The 23,683-nt window shown below is 37.7% G+C and overlaps 1 protein-coding gene across 3 annotated transcripts in view; it reads right to left on the reverse strand.

Moving 5' to 3' along the window:
* The window catches only part of TNNI3K (TNNI3 interacting kinase), a 308,994-nt gene that overhangs the window by 93,986 nt on the left and 191,325 nt on the right, over positions 1-23,683 (reverse strand). For all 3 annotated transcript variants that reach the window (XM_044383733.2, XM_057310556.1, XM_057310557.1), the window contains 2 exons: positions 1,606-1,658; positions 1,232-1,284 (listed from right to left, as the gene is read on the reverse strand). In XM_044383733.2, the coding sequence (XP_044239668.1) occupies positions 1,232-1,284; positions 1,606-1,658 (106 nt within the window). The remainder of the gene's footprint in view (positions 1-1,231; positions 1,285-1,605; positions 1,659-23,683) is intronic.

The raw sequence follows: 23,683 nt of genomic DNA on the forward strand, positions 1-23,683 counted from the left end.
GAATGGCATGTTTGGGGAATGACCAGGAGGCTTGTGTGCTGGGGTACGGGGGACTTGAAAGAACTTGCTGTGGGAGAAGAGGTCACAGAGGGGCCCTGAGCCAGACCTGGGAGGACAGGAGGCTGTCAGGCAATGAAGTTGGATTTTGGCCTGTGGGTAGTGGGCATCTTTTTTTTTTTTTTTTTTTTTTAAGATTTATTTATTTGAGAGAGAGTGAGAGCAAGCAAGCATGTGTGCATGGGGCTGGGGCAGAGGAAGAAGGAGAGAGGGTATCCAAGCAGACTCCCCACTGAGCAAGGAGCACAACTGGGGGCTTGATTCTGGGACCCTGAGATTATGACCTGAGCTGAAATCAAGAGTCGGATGCTTAACTGCCTGAGCCACCCAGGTGCCCCGGGTAGTGGCCATCTTTGATGGTTTATAGGAGGAGGTGAATTGTCCATACCCAGCACTTAGCTGATGCTGCAGAGAATGAACAGGAAGAGCGTACTGGAGTTAGAACCCTACTTCTAGTTCAGAAAAGAGATGATGAAGACCTGAACTGACGTGGAAAATGAGAGGTTAAAACAAGCATGCGAACAAAGTGAGTAAAGTCAGTGGAAGCAGGGAAGGAAGGAATGGAAAATTACCCCAAACTTGGGTAATTAAATAACACAGGTAGTCTAGAAAGAGAAGTTACTTTTTGGGGGTGTGGGGGGAGCAAAGGAGAGAGCAGGTAATGAATTTAATGGCAGATATTTTGAGTACAATTATGCTTGCTTCAGATGTTATAACGTATATAACTTACATTTTACTTAAACATTAATGCTTGGTTATGTGACATATTGCCTTATAATGCTAAAGTAGAAAAGAAGTTGTTAATAGATGCTGGTTAACTACAAATTCTATAGTTAGTTACCGATTAAATGTTCACTCCACTGCTTCATGAAAAGATCTAAAAACGAAAGCCAATTAACCATGCTTGCCATGTACTTTTTTCAGTTATATTTGTAACAAACTCTGTATTATTTTGCCCATCATTTTCCCAAATATATATCTAATCTATTTTTCTGGTAGAGCCTTGAAAAAGTTCTTTTGAGGGCTTACTGAAAATAAAAACATAAAACATTATCCTGCCCCTGGGACAATGACAATGCTTTCAGTTAAAGCTGCTCTCATCTCACTTTGTCTCATGCTGAGTTTACACATTTTAATTGTTTCATAATTATAGGGAATGCAAGCAGCAGCAAACCCCAGGTTGTTTTGTCATGTTGTCTTCGTCCAGAGACTGTAGAAATCTTGATTCTGAGGGAGAGAGAAAACGAATTCATGTCAAAGGAAATATCTTTAAAAACAAGGTCAAAATCACAGCTAAAATTTTGAAACCCCAAGAAACCTCTTATTTAAATGCTCACTTCCTTTCTTTTAGCTGGGGATATCAAAGAGGAAAAACTGAAAAGAAATGATATACTTTTAAGATTCAGGGTCACTGAAATTTGAACGACTTAGACAAGTATAGCTGTCAGTGCGCAATCCATTTTCAGATTCATCATACAATATTAGGTACCAACTAGGAATGAAGAAATAGACTGATGTCATTTCGGTTATTATTCATGGAAATCTCACCTCCAAAATCTGCCACCACAGCATGCCCGTCCTCACAGAGAAGAATATTGTGACTATAAAAAAACAAAACAAAACAAAACAAAACAAAAAACAACTTTGAGTAAACTTTACTATTTCTGAATCTGGTGCCTTAAGGAAGAGGATGATATTTGTTTACCCAGATGATAAAGAAGCTGTAAACGATGACCAGAGCTCTTAGGTTAGTGGGACTGATTTTCTTAATTTTGCTAATTCAAAAGGAATATTTACAAAATCATTTTATATCCAACTTTGAAACTATACAAAGTATCCAACTTTGGGTAGATCTTCTAATCTTGTCAAAAAGTCCCACTAGCTGAAGATTAGTTTTTCAAATCTTGAGGTTCAGTTGCTAATACAATTGCAACAGACAGGGTCAAAGGCATCTGTGAGTAGATGAGAGTCAGAGCAAGGGAACAAGCTTGCTGGAACCCGAGGCATAAGGACAGTTCAAGTCAGAGCCCAACATGAACACAGTAAAAGGACCCTTTGTGGAAAATGTCTTGGCCAGTATCTTCTAGATACAGTTCCAGGGAGAAGGAGTGTTTTTAAGCCTGACACTAGCTAAACCATTTTTTAAGGTCATAGGGAGGAAAAGGTATAAATGTCATTAGAGTCTTTCCAAACCATAATTCAAGCTAGATTAAGAATATCCTTCCTTTTCAAAAAGTAAATCAAGGCTGGGAAAGCCCAAAAAGAGGTCGTTCCTCCCACACGTTGGTGAAATGAGTTGTGGGATACCTTACGGACAAGCATTTCATGATCAAGATTATCTCTGAGTGTTTCTTACTGAATGCCTTTCTTCATGCTCATTTCACATTTGGCTTATAAAGGAGTCATTTTAGTATTAGGAGATCCTCCACTGGATTTCTTTTAGTGTCCATAGGCTATACCGTATTTATTTTATTGGCTCTATCCTTAACTGTTTGGCTTTTTCATCAATATAAGGAAAACACTATTATTTTCTAGTTCTGAATAAGTCCTGAATAAGATAGTGAATCCTTTACATAAATGCTTTCTGGTGGTGACTGAAACTTTATAAGAAAGTTACTTTTGAAATACCTTAGCATCATTAATGAATTTTATTTCTGTGATATAGACTTAATCCTCTTTTCAATGACCAAAAATCTAGAATATGTTTAAAGTCATTTTGCTTGGAAAAACCCAGTGTAGAAGTAATCAAGGATGTCAAAACAAAACCCCAAAATGCTCTCTTTAACTACAAATTTATCAGTTGCTACGTGTGATGAGATGACTATGATGATAAAGAACTTGATAGCATCAGGAGCTCCCTGGAAGTTCAAGTACAACAAGAAAAACGCATCTAATATTGTACCACTATATTCTTTGAAGGATTTATGGGAGTTTCAATACCACAATCCCTTGATCTATCAAAGGATAATGGGTGTCACATTTTAGAGATATCATTAAAACACATACTGAGCATTGATTCCCCAATCATCGTACATTTATATGTATAGCATTCTGTTATTTTATTTTAATTTCAGTTAGTTACCTAGAACAGGGGTTATTAAAAAAATTTAGGAGTATAATCTCAACAAGTAAAACAGATTTGTAAATGGAGCTGCTGCTCTAGTTCTATATAGGGAAAGGCTCCCAGAACTACTAGTTAAACATTCACTTTTTCTGTAATAGAAGTCATCCAGGCAATAGCTTAAAACCATGGATCTTGAGAAGCCCCCAGATAAGTTACATCTGTACAGAATATTTATTTGTTTGCTTAAATTTCTTCCAAAGTAAATATCTTATGTTATTAAGAATGATTATACCAGCTAGCTGGAGTTGGGTAGAGGGGTTAGCAAAATTTTACTCTTTTATCAAAGAAATTTAAGTGAGTTTGGTCACTGGGTCACCAAGTGCATCATGGAATGAGAAGCAGGGTATTTCAAGATAGATGGATTATGCTCATTGCTGTACGTCTGGTGTTTTTAGCACACACATTACATAGGAGTATTCAATAAACATTTGTTGAACAAATAAATTAAAAGAAATAGAAAATAGACAGTAATGAGTACTTTTTGAATACTACTCATCAATCTCCTGATAAATATTTAGAATTCACAGAATCCTACAATTAGAAGAGACATTAGAACTTAGTATAACCCTCTTAGTTCCTAGAAGAGTCCAAAGCTCAGCGAACTCAAGTGTATCAATGGAGATTACACACGTAACTAGTAACAGTGAAGACATAGACTCTAGTTCATGAAGGCCGCTCTCTCAGATCTTGGAATAGCGACTGGCAAACAGTAGGTGAGAAATGCATTTTATGAATCATTCTTGTGTTAGGTTATGGACCTTTCCCCCAAGCATGATATTTACTTTCCTCACATTATCTCAAGATACTCTGAGAGAGGCAAGTTATGAATTTCATCTTCCAGGAACTTAAAATCAGCCGATAAAAATAAAGATGAATGTGGGTTATGTAAGAATTCAAAGAAAATAGTGTAGGTTAAAAAAGGAAATTATTTTTGAAGTGGGACTTGAGGGAAAGTCTGTAAGACTATAAATATAAATTGGCTGAATGCTGGTCATGTACCAAGAGATTTTCTATATGCTGGGATGCAGTGGTGAACAAGACAGGCAAAGAGTTTGTGAGCTGATGTTGTTGTGAGGAGGAAATTGGGCAGAAGATGAAGAGAGAAAAGAAGTCTAAGTTGGGCAATGATCTTAGAAAGGCCAAGAGTTGGGGGTGCCTATAGTTTCTATCAGGAATTATAGGAAAAATATACTTACTAAATTGGAGTACATGTTGCAGGATAATGGAGGAAATCTGAGTGGAGGTGGTCTTGGATTATTACAAGTAAAGATGAAAGCCAGGAAGGGAGTGCTAGGCCTGATACATGGAGATAGCACATTTTTATGCATAGGGTGCAATGCTCTGAAAGCAGAGAGATTAATATTCAAAAACAATTTTAGGCCCTGGGTACAGAAGGACAAAAGTAAAAAGAGTGAAAAATAAACAAAATAGGGTGAATCCATCAAAACATCTGAAAAAGGGTGTCTAGATTTTGGGATAAGCTACGTAGCTTAGATATAGAGGACTAAAGGGAACAGAAAGCCAAGGATCATCCTTTCATAACATTTCAAGTTTTCTAGTTTGGAGTTCGTAAGCACAAGGCAATAACATATCCAATTAGAAAGGATTGTCTTACTAAAAATCGTATGCATTTTTATGAAAAGGGTAGTGGCTGAAGTGGGAGGCTAAGAAACTTGACTAAGGTCAATGTTGTGCTTGGCAAGATTGGACTCACCAGACAAATAACTATTATTTTTATCAAACTGAAATGAACATGAACTCTTGTGTTCTTAACAAACAATAACAAATTACACAAAAGAAAGGATGAAGTGACAATTTAAGAACACAAGGCGATCTGAGTTCATAGCAGCGACTGGGACCAAATGTCAAAAAGGATGCTATGAAAATAATACTGGAGAACCTCAGGAAGTCCTGGAACAAAATAGGAAATTTTCTATTTACTTCAAGATAGTCATTTGGATTTGTCCACTCCTTCTCTAAACACTCAGTAACAATGGAAACTAACTTTAAGAAGCACCTCTGAGACCCAGCCATTCAATTTTTAGTTAGTGCTGAGTCATCGTTCCTATCTGGAGTAAAACAGATGGAGAGAGATAGGCAGCAGGGAAGCTGAGAGAATCTGTGCTAATCGGTGACAGCACTAAGGCTTTGTGGTGGTCCCCGTGGTGGGTCAGAGTCATGTCATCAGCATCAGGGTTGAGGATACCTAGGGAAGGGGATGAGCTCAGAGCTGAAGTCAGCTAAAACAATAGAAATGGCACAATTACTACTAGTCATAACTTCAAGAGTTTATTACTGAGGTTTGTCCTGAATGGCAAGTTTTGAGAGGAGTGAGAATAGTGAAAATGTGAGGCAGTAACAGAGATGGGAAGCAGTAAAGAAAAAAGGGAGTCAATATTGCGTGAGAGCCTCCTGCGGGCAAGCACTGGTGTTTTCGTGATTTTTCCACTCCTCATGGAGCCACTATGTGGTTGGTATTAGCATAACTATTCTATGGATGGATAACCGAGGATCACAGTGGTTACATAAGATGGCCAGTATCACAGCTAGTACGAAGTGGAGGCAGCACTCAATTCTCAGGCTCCAGAGTTTGCCTTTTTTAGAAGAAGCTGACTCCCACATCATCCAGATAGGCCCTGAGGAGCCAGGACTCATCCAGCTTGATGTCTAGACAGAAATTCCAGAAACTCTGCTTGAGTGAAGAATGACCTGCCAACTAGTGCTAAAAATTTCTGTATTCAATGTATGACTATAAGGTAATGAGAATGAAGTCAAAAGCTACATGGAAATAAATCTAATACACCTCTGATCCACCAAGACCCAGCAGGCAAAGACTAACCTTCTTCCCTTCTGGAGTGTGGTTACTATGCTATACGCCGTTGAATGAAGCGCAGTCCCTGAGAATGGGAAGCTTGCGATCTAACCTGGGAATCCAGCTAGGCACATAAAGAAAGTCATCAGGATTAGAAAAGTGAATGGAAACAAGGTGATGGGAATTCTAAGACTTTTTCTTCCCCAGGAGAGCACCTGGGAGGTTCATTTTTATCTGTTTGCTTTTATATAAAATTCTGGGGGAGGCAGTTTTCTGTTACACATGATGCTTTACCGAGCATCTTCATGCACATAACATTTGGTGGAAATAGCCCTTTGAGTCAGACCCTTTGGATTTGAATTTGATAAATAAATAAACCTGTCAGTAATAGACTGAACTAGCACTTCAGCCCAAGTCCTACCATCTGGGGGAAAGGGATGGAGAAATGAGGGGCAGGAGATGAGGAGAGATAGGTTACAGTGGAAGGAAAGAGGACGATGGTGAACAGATGTTGTAATATAGACATATACACACATAAGCAGTGAGCACACACACACACACACACACACACACACACACACACACGCTGCTTAAACTCTCTGGAAACATCTTTAAGCGTGACATACTGCTGAAGAGTACTCTCCAGATAGCAGTAGGTTTGGTAACCATACAAGAAAGTTCGAGAGATAAACGTCAACAAGTCCTTCATTCTTACAGTAATTTCTGAATCAAAACCCACAGGAGAAACTGACTTCACTGTGGAGGACTTCAACTCACTCTTAGCTCTAGAGAGTCTCTTCTCTTTCCATTCCCATTGTCTAATTCTATAAAACTATTGCTGCTTTGATTGAATGACGCATTTCACCTAAGGAATCTTTGTTCCCCTGACTGCACTGATACTGCAAAGCTCCAGCTTTGTCTTTTATCATGAAGCAAATGATTTGGGTCAATTGTTTATGTAACAGAACTGACTATTTATCTCTTTGAAATGTCTGTCCCTTACAGATGACTCCACAATAAAGTTCTTGTAACCTTAACAATGCATGCACTTAGCAGAATACAAAATATAACTGAAGGCAAGATTTACTTCATCCAATGCTAATACAATCCATGCTCTGACCTTCAGTTCTTTCTTCTATAGTAACACAGTTCACTTTCAGAAAAGAATAAGCCGTTTTCAATGTGGTGTGTGTATTTATATCTTTTAAGTTTTTTCTCTAGTTTTCTTTTAAAGAAAAGTGAATGGAAGTTAAATTCTGCTGGTTCTTTATGACATTTTTTTTTTTTTACTCCAACCTCAGAACTGAGTTAATTTAATGAAGTCATTATGTAAGCATCATGAGTCTTTTCATTTTAATTGCCTATATTGAAAATTTACCTAAAGTGCTCAAATGATTCATAATCAGTTGGTTATGCACTATCGTCCAATACTAATTGTCACTATTAATCAGACTGGCCTGATTATTAGACCATTTTCCAATTCTGACTTTCTTCCAGAGCCAGACTGAAGTTCATGATGGCCTTAGAAGGATCAAGGTGACTTGCTACTCTCACTCTGCTACCATTAAGGGTTTTTTTAAGTCACTTAAAAAAACCACATAAATATTAATTCTTTTTTTCCCCTGAATTACAGAGCCATGTAATTGACTGTGTCAGTTGCTACTAACAAACACTAGTTTAAGGGCACCATGGCCAACCTCTCAGTGTCCTTATTTGAAGAGATGACAGCCTCAGAAGTGTAAACCTAATAATGCAACAGCAATGCTCCCCAGACTTGCTATAAGCCACTGTTTTCTGATAAATGCCTGAAGGTGATTAACTTACATGATTAAAGACACATGGCTATCGGCATGCCTGGAAGCATTCCAAGGGTTAAATCAGTGGAAGCAATTAGGCTTCATTTTGCATCTCATCACACTGTGAAAGTCATTAGTTTACAAACACATCTGCCTGACAAGCAATCATTCAGACCTGATGCTGAGGAGTCCTGGATCTGCCTGCTGCCACATTTTGTTGGTTGGTGCTACTTGATGGCCCAGAACTCTCTTTCTGCTCCAGACCTCCTCCCTCTGGGGAGTACCACCTTCTTGACTTTCAGCAGAGGCAACTACACTGTTCTCTCCTATTAAGCTCCCCATAAAAACCCTTCTTAAACCTTTGCCACTACCAAACTAAATGTGGCTCTCTACTTCTCAATATGTAACCCCCATACCCTGAGCTGCTTTCAATTTGTTTCAAGTATAATGTAAGGTGCTTCCTAGATCCTTGAAATGCAGTACAACTCACCTCTACTCACTTTGGAGCTTTGTACCCCTTCCTAAAAAAATACTTCCAAGTCATGTAGATCATTTCCTTGCAGTCACAGATGTATTCTCTCTCTCTCCCTTCCTTCCTTCCTTCCTTCCTTCCTTCCTTCCTTCCTTCCTTCCTTCCTTCCTTCCTTCCTTCCTTCCTTTCTGCCTGCCTTTCTTCTTCTTCTCCTTCTCCTCCTCCTCCTTCTTCTTTTTTACATTTTTCTTCCTCTGATTTTATCTCTTTATCTCTGCTTCTTACATCATAGGGAACAAAAACAGGTAAAAAAAAATATCTTCATGAGGGGTGACTGCTGGGGAGCCTGGGTTTGAGCCCCAGACAATGGAAACAACAGATTTAGGTTCAGAGACCCTGTTGATATTTCCTTATTATGTATGTTATGTGGTTATTGAACCCTCAGCAACCACTTGAAGGTCCCTCACAATTCGGGCTGTACAAAGAAACCTGGTTAACAATTGTACGGTAACATCAGAAATCATGTACTTTGCTTCATAGCCTAATAAAGCCTCCACCTAATATTCTGGACATCTTTGTACCTTTGGGCCCAACATAAACTGTTCAGGGCTCCCGCCATAACCAGAAAATTTTGTTGTTGTTGTTTTTTCTGCCAGAAAAGTGAGCCCCCAAGAGCTCTATTTTTTGGATTTTATTTCATCAGGGCACCCCTCCTTGACAAAGGCCAGAGAATTCCAAGCCTGGGTTTCCCTATTAATCCCTTTGAAGCTAGTTCTTCACTAAAAATGAAAACTGTAAATTTATTTTTCATGCTGCCAGAAAGCAACCCTAGTTGGGCTTCCTACATACTGATTTAAGATAGCTGTATCTACCATTGGCTCTTAAGAAAAGGCACGTGAGGGAAAACGCATGTTGCCAGCAAAATAGACCCTCAAACTCATTCAGGAATAGCAATATACAGATCTTGAACCTAATATAGGTAGGAGAGAAGGAATTTACCAAAGCTCCATGTCATTAACTTCTAAACACTGAAAGCCTAATTTCAGTGAACTCTTGGAAACCATGGAAACAGAACACTCCAATGAATGCAAAGGATTGTCGAACCTTGACTTTTTCTACAACAAACTTCAGTCTGTCAGTAGAAGTATATTTGAAGGCTTACCTCTAAAGCTATTGGATTTGTCCCATTGCCAGTGGGATTGAAGAGGTGGATTATAAGATTTGTATTGTGGTTAAACCCACTTATTGAGAGTAAGGTGAAAAAAACTCCATACTCTTCACTTACTATTTGCTCAACACCATGAAACGCAAGTGGAAAAGTGATAATGACTGAATAAATCGAACGATACACACTCATGCTATTGATTGTGAGGTTTCTACGAGTTAGTGTCGTAGAATCAAAAAGCAAGTATAATTTCTGTTTCTAGGTATGGCTACAGTTTTGCTTATGTCCTCTTAACAGGATATAATCTTATGGGAATGAGGCATCTTAGGTATGCAAACTGCACAAACCGAACTCTCTAAAGGAAGAATTTGAAGAGGTTGGTTGTTTTTTGTTTTCTGGTTTTTTTTTGTTTGTTTGTTTTGCCAAGGTTACCTGATTCAGCTCCTGACTAATAACTGTTCTTTTTCCTGCCTCACCCACTTTCTTTTCCCTGATCTCTGAGGATCTTAAGCATGTCTCCAGCCTCTGTTAAGTGTGTGATATAGATGGTAAGGGCGCCAACGACTCCTACCGAGAAGTGTGCTAGGACTCTTCCCACCCACGTTTAAGAAACCAGATCCAAAACTGATTCTTTGGCAACACACCTTCTGAGCATAAACACTCAAACATACAAGGTCTGTTTTAACCCCCTATCTCTGCAGGATAAAATTAAATCCCGGATACAATGGGGACAAAGAAACAAGGACAGTGAGAGGAGAGAATAAGAACACAAATATATAAAGACACATAAGAAAAATTTTTTGAGTTTGGTGTGGCAGGCATTATTGATATTTTGTGTGCCAAGTTTCCTGTTTAAAGACCCTGAAGCAGGTGTATATGTGTTGAGAAGAGGAGGGCTGAGCTTAAAAATAACGGCTGAGAGGAGAGCTGGGCTTTATTGGCAAAGAAGGTGTTGTGAATTAAGGAGAGCAGCTCTGGACCTGGGCAACTCCGCGGGAGCAGGCGAGGCAGCTTTATCTCTGACAAGCAGAGGCCGTGCTCCTGCAGAGCCTGACCTCTAAAGGAGTGTCTCCTTCTAACCTGAGCCACCAATGAGTGTTTAAAAGGTATGGTTTCAGGGGAATTTGTCTGCAGCCCTTTGGGAAACAGGGATTTGTAGGTAACTCAGGAAAGGAACCGTTTACCTACTGAACTAATCCGAAGCTACCGAAGCTATGGCTTTTACTGTGGTATCTCTATCTCTTCTTAGCACAGGGAGACTAAATGCCCATATCTGTGCAAAAGGCCAGGTTAAAAATATACTTAGTCCCACATGCCTTCCATCAAGGACACTTTGAAAATTCAAAAGAAAAGAACGGGTCTATTTTTTAAAAATTCACTGAACCATTCAGCTTCTCTTCAGTTGCTGAGAAGAGGAGCTGTAGGTTGTTTCAAGACACTAGACAGTCTATCCCCGTGGGATAGAAGTATTAGTCACAGAAATATAAGTTATCAGCCATGAAGGTTTAGGGCTATTTTAGTACTAACCCTTTGTCAATGCTGTGTGACTGTCCCCACAATACCCTCAGCTCTTTCCTCCCCTTCTCCTTCCCTTTGTTCATGCTGTCTTCTTCAACTTTGAATTCACTTCCAATTTCCTCTAAATAAATATCCTCATTTTTTCAACACCCCGTCCAGTCACTTCTTCTTCGCTGGGCTTTCACGGTGCCTGTCTCCAATAAGATTGTAATTTCCACAGAAGACCCATGAACCAGGGAAATTATTGGTGATCAATAAACTCTTATTGAATCAAAATTTCTTCTTGATACTGGAGGAATAAAGGGCAAGAAAAACTGGGAACAATGGCGGGTAGTTTACGGGGAGATTATATTCAGCTGTAACTTTTCCTAAATTCCATAAAATGAGTTCTGGTAGTTACTCAGGCCAAATTGTTGTTTCATATTTTCTATAAAGGTCCAACTTTGTGACTCTGAATAAATTCTCTGAGACTTAATACCTTAATTTTCCCATTTTAGTCTTACTCCAGGCAAATTCTTACCTGTCAGCTACCTATATAACCAGCATTTACCCAACAAATATTTGGGTAATATTTATTTGGCATCCACCACACTGCTAGATATTATGCAGGACACAAAAAAAGCTTTAGAACAAACCCACCTTTCCAGTAAAGATAAGGAAATGAGCTGAATAAACACTTCTCACTCTACCCCTCTAATCACTGATTGCCATGCATAAGTCTGAAGCTCTGTTCACCCCATTTACCCTTTCCCCCATGCTTTTTCTGACCATCCAAATCTTAGCCCTGCTTCAAGAACAAGTTGAAATCTTGCCTCTTTTTTGAAATCTTACCCAAATATTCTAGCCCACACCAATAAATCTGAGACTGAATGCCAATAACACAATTTTCAGTTCCATACATTTGGTACTTAGTATAAACTCTCTTATTTTTTTTTCTTTTTTTACATATCTCCTATTTCCCCAGACAGAGCAAAACTATTCTTAAATCAGTTTTTTATCTTTTGCTCTCTAGGACTTGGCAAATTATAACAGCTCAAGGAACATTATGTTTGTGAATAATCAATACAGCCACTGATACAACATCCTGCTTTTTTTCACAGTAATCCTCTGGATAACATTCTATTATTCTCCTCCCCTTTATACATTCAACATTCTTCATTCTCCTCCCCTTTATACATTCAACATTCAACATTCTTATATCCTTCAACATTTTTGAAGGCTTTTCTGACACTTATTTCTTCTACTTCTTTACTGACCAGCCCCTTTTCAATCCACTAGTCTCACCTTTTTTTCCTTCCACTCCAATAAACCTTTTTTCCAATGCGAACATCTGCGCTGTTCAATGCCATGAACTATCTAATCCTGAGCCCTTCTTCTTCCTGACCAAAGCTTGCTTGTCTTCTCTTAGTGCAGGATATCACCATGAATCAAGTTACCCAAATACGAACCAGGGAACCACCCTTGATTCCTCCCTGTCTTTTAACCCCCTCATAAAATCAGTCACCATGTCCTATGGATTCTGGTTTTCTAGTATGTTCTACATCTGCCCAGTTATGCTTTCTATGCATTGAGCCCTTATCCCTTTTGACAAGTCAGTAATCCAAAAACATGTTTGTTAGTATCCCATTTGTAGAAAAGTATTACCTATAGGAGATCTTCTTTCAATGCTAAGCATGGTGTTAGGTATTAGATAATAATGATAATTAACGCATATATCACTATGTGCTAGGCATGGTTCTAAGCAATATATGTTAACCACTTACGGTTAACAATGTCACACAACCCCATGAGGTAGATATAATTATTGTATCATTTTGAATATAAATGGAATTGCAGAAAGGTTAAGTAACTTCCCTACGGTAACACAGCTAGCTACTTTGAATTGCTCATCTCATTTAGTCTCCACTGTAGCCTTATATGGTGATATTAATATTTCATCTTATACCTGAGGAATTGAGGCTGAGAAGTTTAAAATAATTTTCCTAAGGCCACCCATTTGGTAAAAGTGTCAGAATTATGATTAGAATCCACATCTAGGTGGCTTCAAAATTCACTTACTGTCCTCCACACATGCTTTGACAGTCGCCACACAGAGTAGTTTAAGAAAAGTTAAATTGGAAACTATGGACCGAATTTCTCATCTGTTGCATTAATTTGGGAACATTTGTTTTGAATATTGTTTTTAATGGAAGCAAGGAGGATGAGTGTTACAATAGTGAAGTCTATAAGTTAAAAGAAAGTAAGTGCAAAAAGCACAAAAAATAGTGACTAAGGAGAAAAGGCTGAACGCAGAGAGGGAAGAGAAACAGGACCAAATGAAGGAAACAGAAAGGGTGGGGGAGTGGGGGTGGTGGCAGAGGGGACCTATGGGATCTGAAGGAGGAGCTAAGCTGAAGCATGAATTGCCTCCATGCTGTTTAGAAAATCTAATGAGAATGTGTTAATAGAAAATGTGATATGTGACTAAATAGTTCAACAACATGCATATTTCATGATGTTGGCTTTATGTGACTGGGTTACTCAGGAATCTACCAGCTGAAACAAAGCCAAAAGATACTGGGTGATTTTATTCGTGCTTCCCAACAGCTACCCAGACTTTGCATGCAGCATGGAAATGACAGATGATTAGTATTCTAAAGAAGTCTATAAGCTATCCAGCAAGTTGTGGATACTTTGTATTCTATTCTGTACCTACCCAGTACCGCAGAACATTTTGTTCCTAAAGAATTTAGTATGTTTTGTTGTTTTGTTTTTTGATTTTGTGTGTGGGGGGGTTGGTTTTGATTTGTGTGTGGCTCTTCTATTTAACTCTATAATGATGGAAACAACAGTCATAAATATTACCCACACACCCTGTATAGAAGCAAACATGAATCTGAGAGTCTGGTCTCTAGAAGATGACGAAAGTTGGTTAAAGAGTGTGACTGGAATGTGGAAGGAATAAGGGACTGGGAATCAGAGCACTCAGGTTCAAATATCAGTTCTGCCATTAAGCCTACTGAGTGACTTTGGGGGAAGAAATTACTGAACGTCACATTTCTCTTATGCAGGATTGTGAGTTTTTAAAATAAAGATTAAATGAAATAATACTTGTGAAAAAAAATTTATGTGGCATATGCCTGACACACAGTGTTTCCTCAATAAAGAAATAAATAAAGGAGCTGAAATGCCAGCATCAGAAAATTAATTAGTTGATTTCTCAAAAGAAAGACTGAGGATGACAGTTCAAACAAATGATACATTCCTCATAATAATAAATACATATATATCTTCACTTTATGACATGTAAATGGGGATGTGTGAACAATTTTAAATATTGAGCAAAAGAACAAATAACCTTAGGTAGAAATCACCTTAAGGCATTTGGTCTTCTAGAAGTAGCGCTAACCTTTTTTGTTTCCAAGGATTATAAATGATTACATATCTCAAAATGGTTAGTTCAGCCCTCAAATGTAAAAGCCCTTTCTTAGGAGGAGTAGGCTCCTAAGAAGAAGCCATTACACCGAAAAAATTAAAAAGCAAAGCCATCCAGTGCTCTTGTTTCTTGTCTGACTTGCATGTTACTCTTAGTTTTTCAGATTTTGCCCAACTGGGAAAACTGTCAGAAGGCTGCTATGTAGAGGGTTTTGTGATCGGGAGTACGTTCCATGTAAGAGTGCCTGCACTAGTAATCTACACAGTGGGCCTGGCAAGACCCAGCAAATGCCCACTGCTATGACATGACTTATGTCCCTGCCTTTCAGGTTGTCAGTCCGCTTATTCTTAGCAATCAGATTAAGTCACCTCTCCTAGTGAAGTCTCTACCAATTTCCTCATTTTACAACCATCTTCCTTTCTAGTTTAAACTCTTACAGCTATAGTGTAGGAGAAAGAACAGTGGATTTAGAGAAACAAAACTTAGACTCTAGTCCAGCTCTGCCTAGAGTCTTTTTTAAAAAAATATTCAAATTATTTATTTCTTAATATGTTATCTTAAACTCTCTTATCTTTAAGAGTTGTCTTGTCAGGCTATTGTAAGGATTAAACAGTAAGTCTGTAAGACTTTAGTGATTTGCAAAACACTATTAAATGTAACTCCTCGTCACTTATGTGTACTTTTGCGTCTTCCACTCAGCGGCAAGCACCTTAAAATTTGCACGAACCATCTTTTTCATGTCTTTGAATCTTCAGGGATTAGAAGCTGGTGTTTTTGTTTGTTTGTTTGTTTGTTTGTTTGTTTTACATACGGGATATTCAATAGATATTATCCATGCTGGCAGTGTTGTAGGGGTTGTCAAATATCAGGAAGAACATTTCAATGTCATGGGAACTCTTAAGAAAATCCCAGTCATTTCTCCCCACCTAGAAGCTAATGGGTATCTGATGAGGACTATGGATGGAGGTAAAATATGCAAAAGATAAGAAAAGAGCAAAACCAATTAAAATTCTGGACGGTACAAGTAAGAACAAACCATTTTTTCCCTTTTAAGGTGGCATGAAATTCGAAGTCAAACCATTACTTTCAAAGATTGATAGAAGTCACATTCCCAACTTGAAAGAGGCACCATGTGATAATGTTTCCTCTGACACTTATTACAGCTGTTGCTAAAACCAGCATCTGTGGAACGTTACATCTTAATGCCGACATTGCCTTGTTACAGCTTGAGTGGAGGCATTGCAGTCTGACTGCAGCTGCTTTATGACATGATAAAGAATTCTGAAAGTTGCGATGCTGTTTGCAGGATCCTTTCCTGATAAAATAATAGTGTGGGAGATGTATGTTGGTATTTGATAATTTTGAAAGTTTTGAGAAAGCTACGACAGCTTGGCAAAACATAGCTGGCCAGAAAACTTCTTTGAAGTATTTCTCAAGCCTTGTGCTTATCCTCAAAAGCAAAGTGAAAGTCAAGAAATACACTTCATGGAAGCAAATCCCAGCACCTGCCGCTGGCGGTCTTGCTTGAATTCTTTCTTGTTCTTTTCTCCTTTTGTTTGAGCAACTGGATGAATAGAATGGATCATGTGAAATCTGAAATGCTTATTTTCAAACAGCAGTTTTTAAATGTATAAATTTAAACGTAGAAAACATCTAGCAAATGTTTATTTGCAGTTTTACTCCTCCAAATATATTAGGATTTCTTCCACATAATTTCTGGCTTATACTTACACAGATTTCTACCTTTAGTAGTTACACATGCATGAAAATTCATGCAAATCTATTTATTTAATCATTTCATACATATGTGGTAAAGGATCAAAATGAACATCTCAACACCAAATGCTAGGGAGATGCGGAGCAATGGGAAGTCTCCGCCATTGGTGGTGAGAATGCAAAATGGGACAGCCACTTTGGAAAACAGTTTGGCAGCTTCTTACAAAAGGAAACATGACTCTTACCAAAAGATCCAGTAATCATGCTCCTTAGTATTTACCCAAAGGAGGTGAAAATTATGTCCACACAAAAATCTGCACATGGATGTTTATAGAAGTTTTATTCACAATTTCTCAAACTTGGAAGCAACTAAGAAACTCTTCAGTAGTTGCATGGATAAATAAATTTTGGTGCATCCAGACAATGGAATAATTTCAGTGCCAAAAGGAAATAAGCTATCAAGCCATAAAAGACATGGAGGGAACTTATTGCATATTACTAAGTGAAATAAGCCAATCTGAAAAGACTGCATACTATATAAGTCCAACTATATGACATTCTGGAAAAGGCAAAACTATGGAAACAGTAAAAAGATCAGTGGTTGCCAGGGTTAGTGGGGAGAAGAAAGGGAGGAATAGATAGAGCTTAGATTTTTAGGGCAGTAAAACCACTCTGTATGATGCTATAATGATAGACACATGTCATGGTAAATTTGTTCAACCCCATAGAATGTATAACACCAAGAGTGAACTATAATGTAAATTATGGACTCTGGGTGATATGACATGTAATATAGGTTCATCGACTTTGTAAATATACCGCTCTGGGGGGGAATGTTGACAATATGTGTGGGGGGCTATGCATGTGTTGGGAAAGAGTGGTTATATGGAAAATCTCTGTAACTTCCTCTCAAATTTTCTCTGACCCTAAAACTGCTCTTAAAAAAAAAAAGTCTATTAATTTTTTTTTAATGCACATCTCTCCTAAAATTTTTGTCTTTTGTCTTTCTTCCTGACTCATATGCCACTTGATTTCATTCTCTCTTTGGATACTTATTATTTTCTCTTTTGAAGTATAGTCATTTATGTTATGTTATACCCTTTAAAATACTGTAAAATCTTTGAGTACAATACAGGACTTACTTATCTCTATACTTAGCATGGTGCGTGGCACATATAGCAGTCATTCCAGAAATATGTATTTAATGAATAAATTAAATAATACTTAGTTTTGGCCATCCATTTATATTTGTTATGCTACTTTGATAATATTCTATACAGCATATTAAAATATATAACAATTATTATATCAAAATTTTCTAGCTGACAGAAGAAAACTAGGGAGAAATTTTGCCTGAAAAACAATTGACTGTATCATTTAATACACACCCTGAATATCTAAATTGGAAGACACAGGTTGTTGGTTACTCTTGAGCTTCCTTTTGAAATATCAAAATCCACAAACCCCACAAAACCCACATACATGTGTTCACACACACATCACAAATACATACAGTCACAAATTTACAGGAGCACTGTAATATATACACAATATACAACAGCCCAAATCAGTGATTTGCTAATCTTTTTTGTGTGTATGTGTACGTATGATTTGCTAATCTTTTGAAGGAAACAACCTTAATTGCAGCATGGATAACATAGTGGTTTGAATGGGGGCCTCAAAAAGATATGTCCATCTTCTAATCTTCAGACCCTGTGAATATTATCTTTTTTGGAAAATAAGGATTTTGTAGATATGATTAAGAATCTTAAGATGAGATCATTCTGGATGATCTGGGTGGGATCTTAATCCAATGTCAAGTGTCTTTATAAGAGACAGAAGAGGAGGAGACAGAGACATACACAGGAGAAGGTGATATAAAGACAGAGGCAGAAATTGGAATGATGTGGCCAAGAACTTCCAAAAGTAGAAGAAGCCAGGCATAGAATTTCCCCTAGAGCCTCTAGAGAGAAGAAAACTCTGCTGACACCTTAATTTTGGACTTTGAGCCTTCAGAACTGTGAGAGAATCAACTCCTGTTGTGTGAAGCCACCACATTTGTGATAATTTGTCATGGCAGCCATAGGAAACTATTATAGATGGATTAGATAGGAAAATAATTCTCTGCTAACTCAAATACAGAACTTTGAAACACAGCAACATCCGAAACTAAGGAGGAACTAGGAGAAGGCTCTCAAATTTTCCTTCATGAATATCTCTTACCTATTATGTGAGACCATTCAGCCACATCTAAACATATCTTGGGAAATTATAAAAATTTTTAATGATTGAAGATATCCTACAAGCATCCAAGAAAGAAACTAAATTAAACAAAAAGGAAAACCATTGTGCTCCCACTCATTTACTGAACAATTATTTATTGAGAGGGTACTATATGCTAAGCACTGTTAAAGTCACTGAGGATAGAGCAGTAGGCAAAGCTGGAAAAAACTTCTCATGAAACTTACATTCGAGGGGGAAAAGATACACAACAAACCAACAAATACCTATATATCATATAGTGATAAACATCAGGAAAAGACACAAAACAGAGTAAGGTGGAAAGGGAATATGGAATGGGGGGTTCTAGTTTTATAGGTGGCTCAAGAAGCCCTCTCTGAAAAGATGATCTTTGAGCAGAGGCTTGAAGAAAGTCCAAGCGTGAGCCAGAATGATACCTGGCACAGTGTCCTGGAGAGGAGTTGCAAGGTGCAAGGCTCTGAGGCAGGAGTGTGCTCGGAGCTTTAAAAGCAACTGCTGGTGAGCCAGCCAGAAGGGAAAAGTTTTAGAGATAAAAGTGGAGGAAGCAAGAAGCAAGAAAAGTGAGGGTGGGCCTGAGACTCCTGTGAAGAAGGAGGAGGAGCAAAAGAAGGAAGGAGGATTGGGGAGGAAGAGTCCCAAAAGGCAGCACAGTTCTAAGTGTCAGCCAGTGGGAAGTCCTTGAGCCAAAGTTACCTGTTAAAGAAGTTCACTCCTTGTAGAAATGGGCAGAGTCCAACCAGTCCTCTGGTTGTGCAGAGTCATGGCTGGGAGAAGCCTATGGGCAATGTGTCCCTGTCTTGAAGATGGGGGTGAATCAAGCAGCAACTGGGGCAGTCAGTTATGCTCCTCACAACAGATCAGGGCGGGGGAGGTGGGACACATTTTCATAACTGCCGCAACATCTAATGTTGTATCTGATATCACAAAGGAAAGATGGCCCTCCATCTCTTCATCTCTCATATATCTCCTAAGAACTAGAATTATGGACCTCCCAAGGACTAAAATATTCTCCTGTATAGTCACAATGCCATTATTATGGCCCTGAAATTTCACACTGACGCAGTTACATGATCTGCTGTAACCTGAGATATCTTTTAAACAGTCAAGTGGAGATAACCAGTAGGCAGTTAGCTATAAGCTTCTGAAGTTCAGTGGAGAGTAAAAAAGCTAGAGACAAGCAAGCCAAGCTTTTATTAATATCTAAAAGTAATGAGAGGAAATTATCAAGATAGTCAAAGTCTCAAATTACACATGCATCATGGGGTCTTACACAAAGATACACTCTAGAAGAAATGAATGGAAAATAAAAAGACAGAAATGAAGAAATTGTAGTATAATAGAACTCTAGAGAACATTACTACCAGCAAAATGTGTAGGTTTCTTTCAAATGAGAGTGGTGATATAGCAAAATTAAATTGCAAGAGTGAAAATTATTCTTGAAAGACAAGATCTTTCATAAGAATACGAAAAACGTATTAATAAAAATCCATGTATCTGATTCCAGATCATATTAGAAAATATTAAGGAGTGGGAAATAAAAGCATATTAAAGTTCTTGCTTTCAATCGGGGGAGTCCAAAGTTTTGATTTGGTTCCTGGATTTAACTATATAAGTTATCTTTCCATAACCTCACCTCCTAATTTAAGGCCTCTATCTCCTGGAAAAACCTACTCTAATGATTTCTAGGATGCTCAGAACTACTATACCACACATGCTCACAAATACTTCTTTTTGGTTGCTCTATGGCAGTTCAACAGTCTCTTGTTTCAGTTCTGCTCATTACTATCTCTCATTAGTGCAGCCCTTACAAGACACCACATCATGGTCTCTTTTGGTAGTGCCTACCATGACATCCAAGGTGATTAGCACCAGAGGTCGCTGCACATCCATGAACGGAAGAGCTGACTCAGCTCTCTGAATTCCTCTGGTCTTTAAATTCCAGTGCTGTAATTTGCTTCATGTCAAAGCAGGAAAAATTCCCTCTCCTCAATTATGTGCCATTTTTGAATATCTGAGAACCAGACATGCTGCTGTGAAAAGAGTAACTGTGACTCTAATGCACAGCCCCTTCTGCCAAGGATTTCAGAGCTGAGACTTGTAGGAGGAGTCTGGGACTGGGCTGAGCTGGGGCTATGCTAAACGCTTTCCTCTTTCCACTTGGATGATTTTTTTGTGCTCCTCTGTCCACAGAACTCCTTATGCCAACCACCTAAGGCACAGTTTCTCTTGAAAGGAAAACTTGAGATGGCTACACATCAGTAGTTATAGCTTGGTCAAAGCTAGGGATCCTGCTTCCCTCATAATAAACAGAGAAAAAAAGGCTCAATAATGGTTTATAAAAATGTAAAGATGACCATAATCCAGAACCAAGAATAGAATGTATATTGCCCAAATCACTGAAGAAAAAAGAAAAATAAAGAATGTTTAGTCTATACACAGAAGATACAAGGAAATAGCAAAAAAAAAAAAAAAAAATCAGTAATGAAAGAAGGGATAATAAAAATAAAAAAAATACACTGTGTTAAGCAATATACACTCATGAATATATGTACAGTAGGACAAGACAATTAACATTAACAAACCACTTGAATAAATGGTTTGTCAGAGAGTGAGAATGGAAGCATAGAAAATACAGCAGGGTAAGGAAAACAGGAGAAGCTGCAAAGGGTAAGAGTTGCTATTTGTTCTAAGATAGCCAGGAAAAGCCTCACTGATGAGGTGGTATCTGAGAATGGAAGGAGTGGATGGCAGCCATGTGGATAGGTGGGGGAGGAGTGTCCCAGGCGGGTGGGACAGCACGTGCAAAGGTCTGAAGTTGAGCATACTTGGAGTGTTAAAGGAACAGCAAGGAGGCCATTGTGGCTGGAACAGAGTAAACCAGGAGACGAACAGGAGTTCATGTCAGAGTGTTAGCAGGGATCAGCTGAAGTAGGACCTTTTAAGTGACTGTGTTTTGACTTTCATTGCAAATGATCTGGGGAACCACTGGAACATTTTGAGAATAGGAGTAACACGATCAGCTTTTTAAAAAAATGACTTTTATTGCTTTGTTGAAAATAGAATGAAGGGTTAAGGGGAGCAAGAATGGAAAAAAAAAATAGATGAAGTAGAAATGTATTGTGATGGTCCAGGTGAGAGAGGAGAGTAATTGGGATCAGGATGGTAGTGGTGCATGTAGTGAGAAATGGTCCAGTTCTGAACATATATTCAGGAGACAATTCACAGAATTTCCTGACTAGTTAGATGCCTTTGAAGCTGTTGATTTGCTTGCTTGTCTTCCTTATAAGGCTAAGAATTCCATAATAACAGAACAAATGTACTTTCAGCTTGGATCTTTTGCACTAGCATAGCATTTGCCCTATAACAAGCAATCAGTATTTTTAAACTAAATTTAATTTCTACATACAGATATTTAAAAATGGGCACTATGGAATAGTAATAGACACAGAACAATGTACAGTGCCCTCAACATCATTCAGAATTTATCTGCCCGTTACTTGATGTAAATTCACGAGTGGAATAACAATCTAAAGTACAACTGGAAGAAAGGTTAAGATTAATAAGCTAGATCAAGTGGGCATATATTTCTTTCACTGTTATAATTTTTTCATACAAAACTCCATGCATATTTTATTCTTTAAAATGAATCTGCTACTAGATTCTTACATCATAATGTCAAAATATAAATTTTAGAAAAAAGGCATAATACAATTGGAACTAAAAAATCAAAGTTGTTATAAAATAGCCAGCATAGATTATTATGTATGGTTAGGACATTTTTAAGCAAAAACTTCAAGGGACTTTTAATATGTGGTTAATTCAGATGCTGTAAGTGGGATAGTAATAAACGTGACAGCTCAGTTCTAAAACTGTTACTCTCAATGCACTCAATGATCCATTAATTCTAAATTTTTACAGTAGGTTTTGATGAAGCTAAAACTTGCATAACACTCCTACACTACTACCACACAGCAAATAGCCATTGAAAAGGATGTGCTCACTGTTATGAAATCCAACACATAATAGGCAGCTTACAGCATTCTAAATGAAAAATAAATATACCAACCTTAAGTCCCCTACCATAATGCAGCTGAAAGAACTGATTGCAACTGATTTCAGTGAAATCTATATATTGTTCTAAATTTACATTTCTTTCCTATTCTCTTTGAAAGAAAGGCATCTTGAGCAATCTTAGGAATTAAAACTAAAATGTATAATAATTTGGATACACACTAAAATGCCAAGTGTAATATAGTACCCTACTACAAACATAATTTTTTTTGCACTTCCTTGCATTCAAATTAGACAGAACTCTCAGCATTCTTCATACAGAACTTAAAGAGCCTGCAATTAACTTCTGTGAAAGTTAATTTTTTTTTTAGTTGAAGTAAAAGTAATAACACATGTAGTTTGCATTAAAGAAATTTCATCAGAGGAGATCAGATAATTTCTTGAACATCAACACATCAGACTTTATAATACTCTTGAAATTTAGGAAGAATATGTTGCTTTCTTGTGACCACTCCTTTATAATTGATTACCACTATTTTAGAAACTATAACTTTCTTAATATAGCTTGGAATTGTTTACAAAGAGGAATGATATAGACTTTATATAGTGAAATGTATTGTGTTACTATATTGGGAAAAAGCTAGAAAGTTAAATAAATCACATCTTATAGTGATTGTTTTGTATTGAGATCTAGGATTTTCCTCTCTGTCCAATAAATTATGAATGTAACCAATCTATCTGTTACTTATATACTTTTTAGAAGAGGCTGTCTTATTTCTTTTCTTTCCTCTGACAATGCCTGACACATGGTAAACATTTAATAAATGGTTACTATATGAATGAAAGAATAAACAGATAAATGAATGAATGATTTAGCCAATCAATCAATAAAGGTGGCATCACTAATCTGACATCACTGCTATAATACTTGTATTGAATTGTTTTTCTAGCCAAAATGGATATCTTTTGCTGAATTACCTACATTTCCTTTTCTGACTCACTCAAAAGTCATGGCCTATATTTGAGGAACAGAGAATTGAGTATGACCAAGAAATGGTACAAAATTATGTGGCCTGCTGTTACTGAGTCAAGGTGAGCCAGTACTTAGTAGGGATCTTGAATAATCAAAATATTCTTACACTGAATGCATCTACCTCTTCCTCCCTACTCCTATCTTGGGCTTCTTCACATGGCAGTGCTCCAGAGGGCAGATCTAAATGAACAAGTACTTTCCAAACCTCCACTTATGTCATGTTAGTTGATTTCCCTTTGGCCCAATTTAGTTACCTGTCCAAACCCCAAACTTGGGTAGGAGCAGACTACCTAAGTTGATGG

Source organism: Ursus arctos, unplaced genomic scaffold (assembly GCF_023065955.2).
Source record: "Ursus arctos isolate Adak ecotype North America unplaced genomic scaffold, UrsArc2.0 scaffold_12, whole genome shotgun sequence".
NCBI classification, from domain to species: domain Eukaryota; kingdom Metazoa; phylum Chordata; class Mammalia; order Carnivora; family Ursidae; genus Ursus; species Ursus arctos.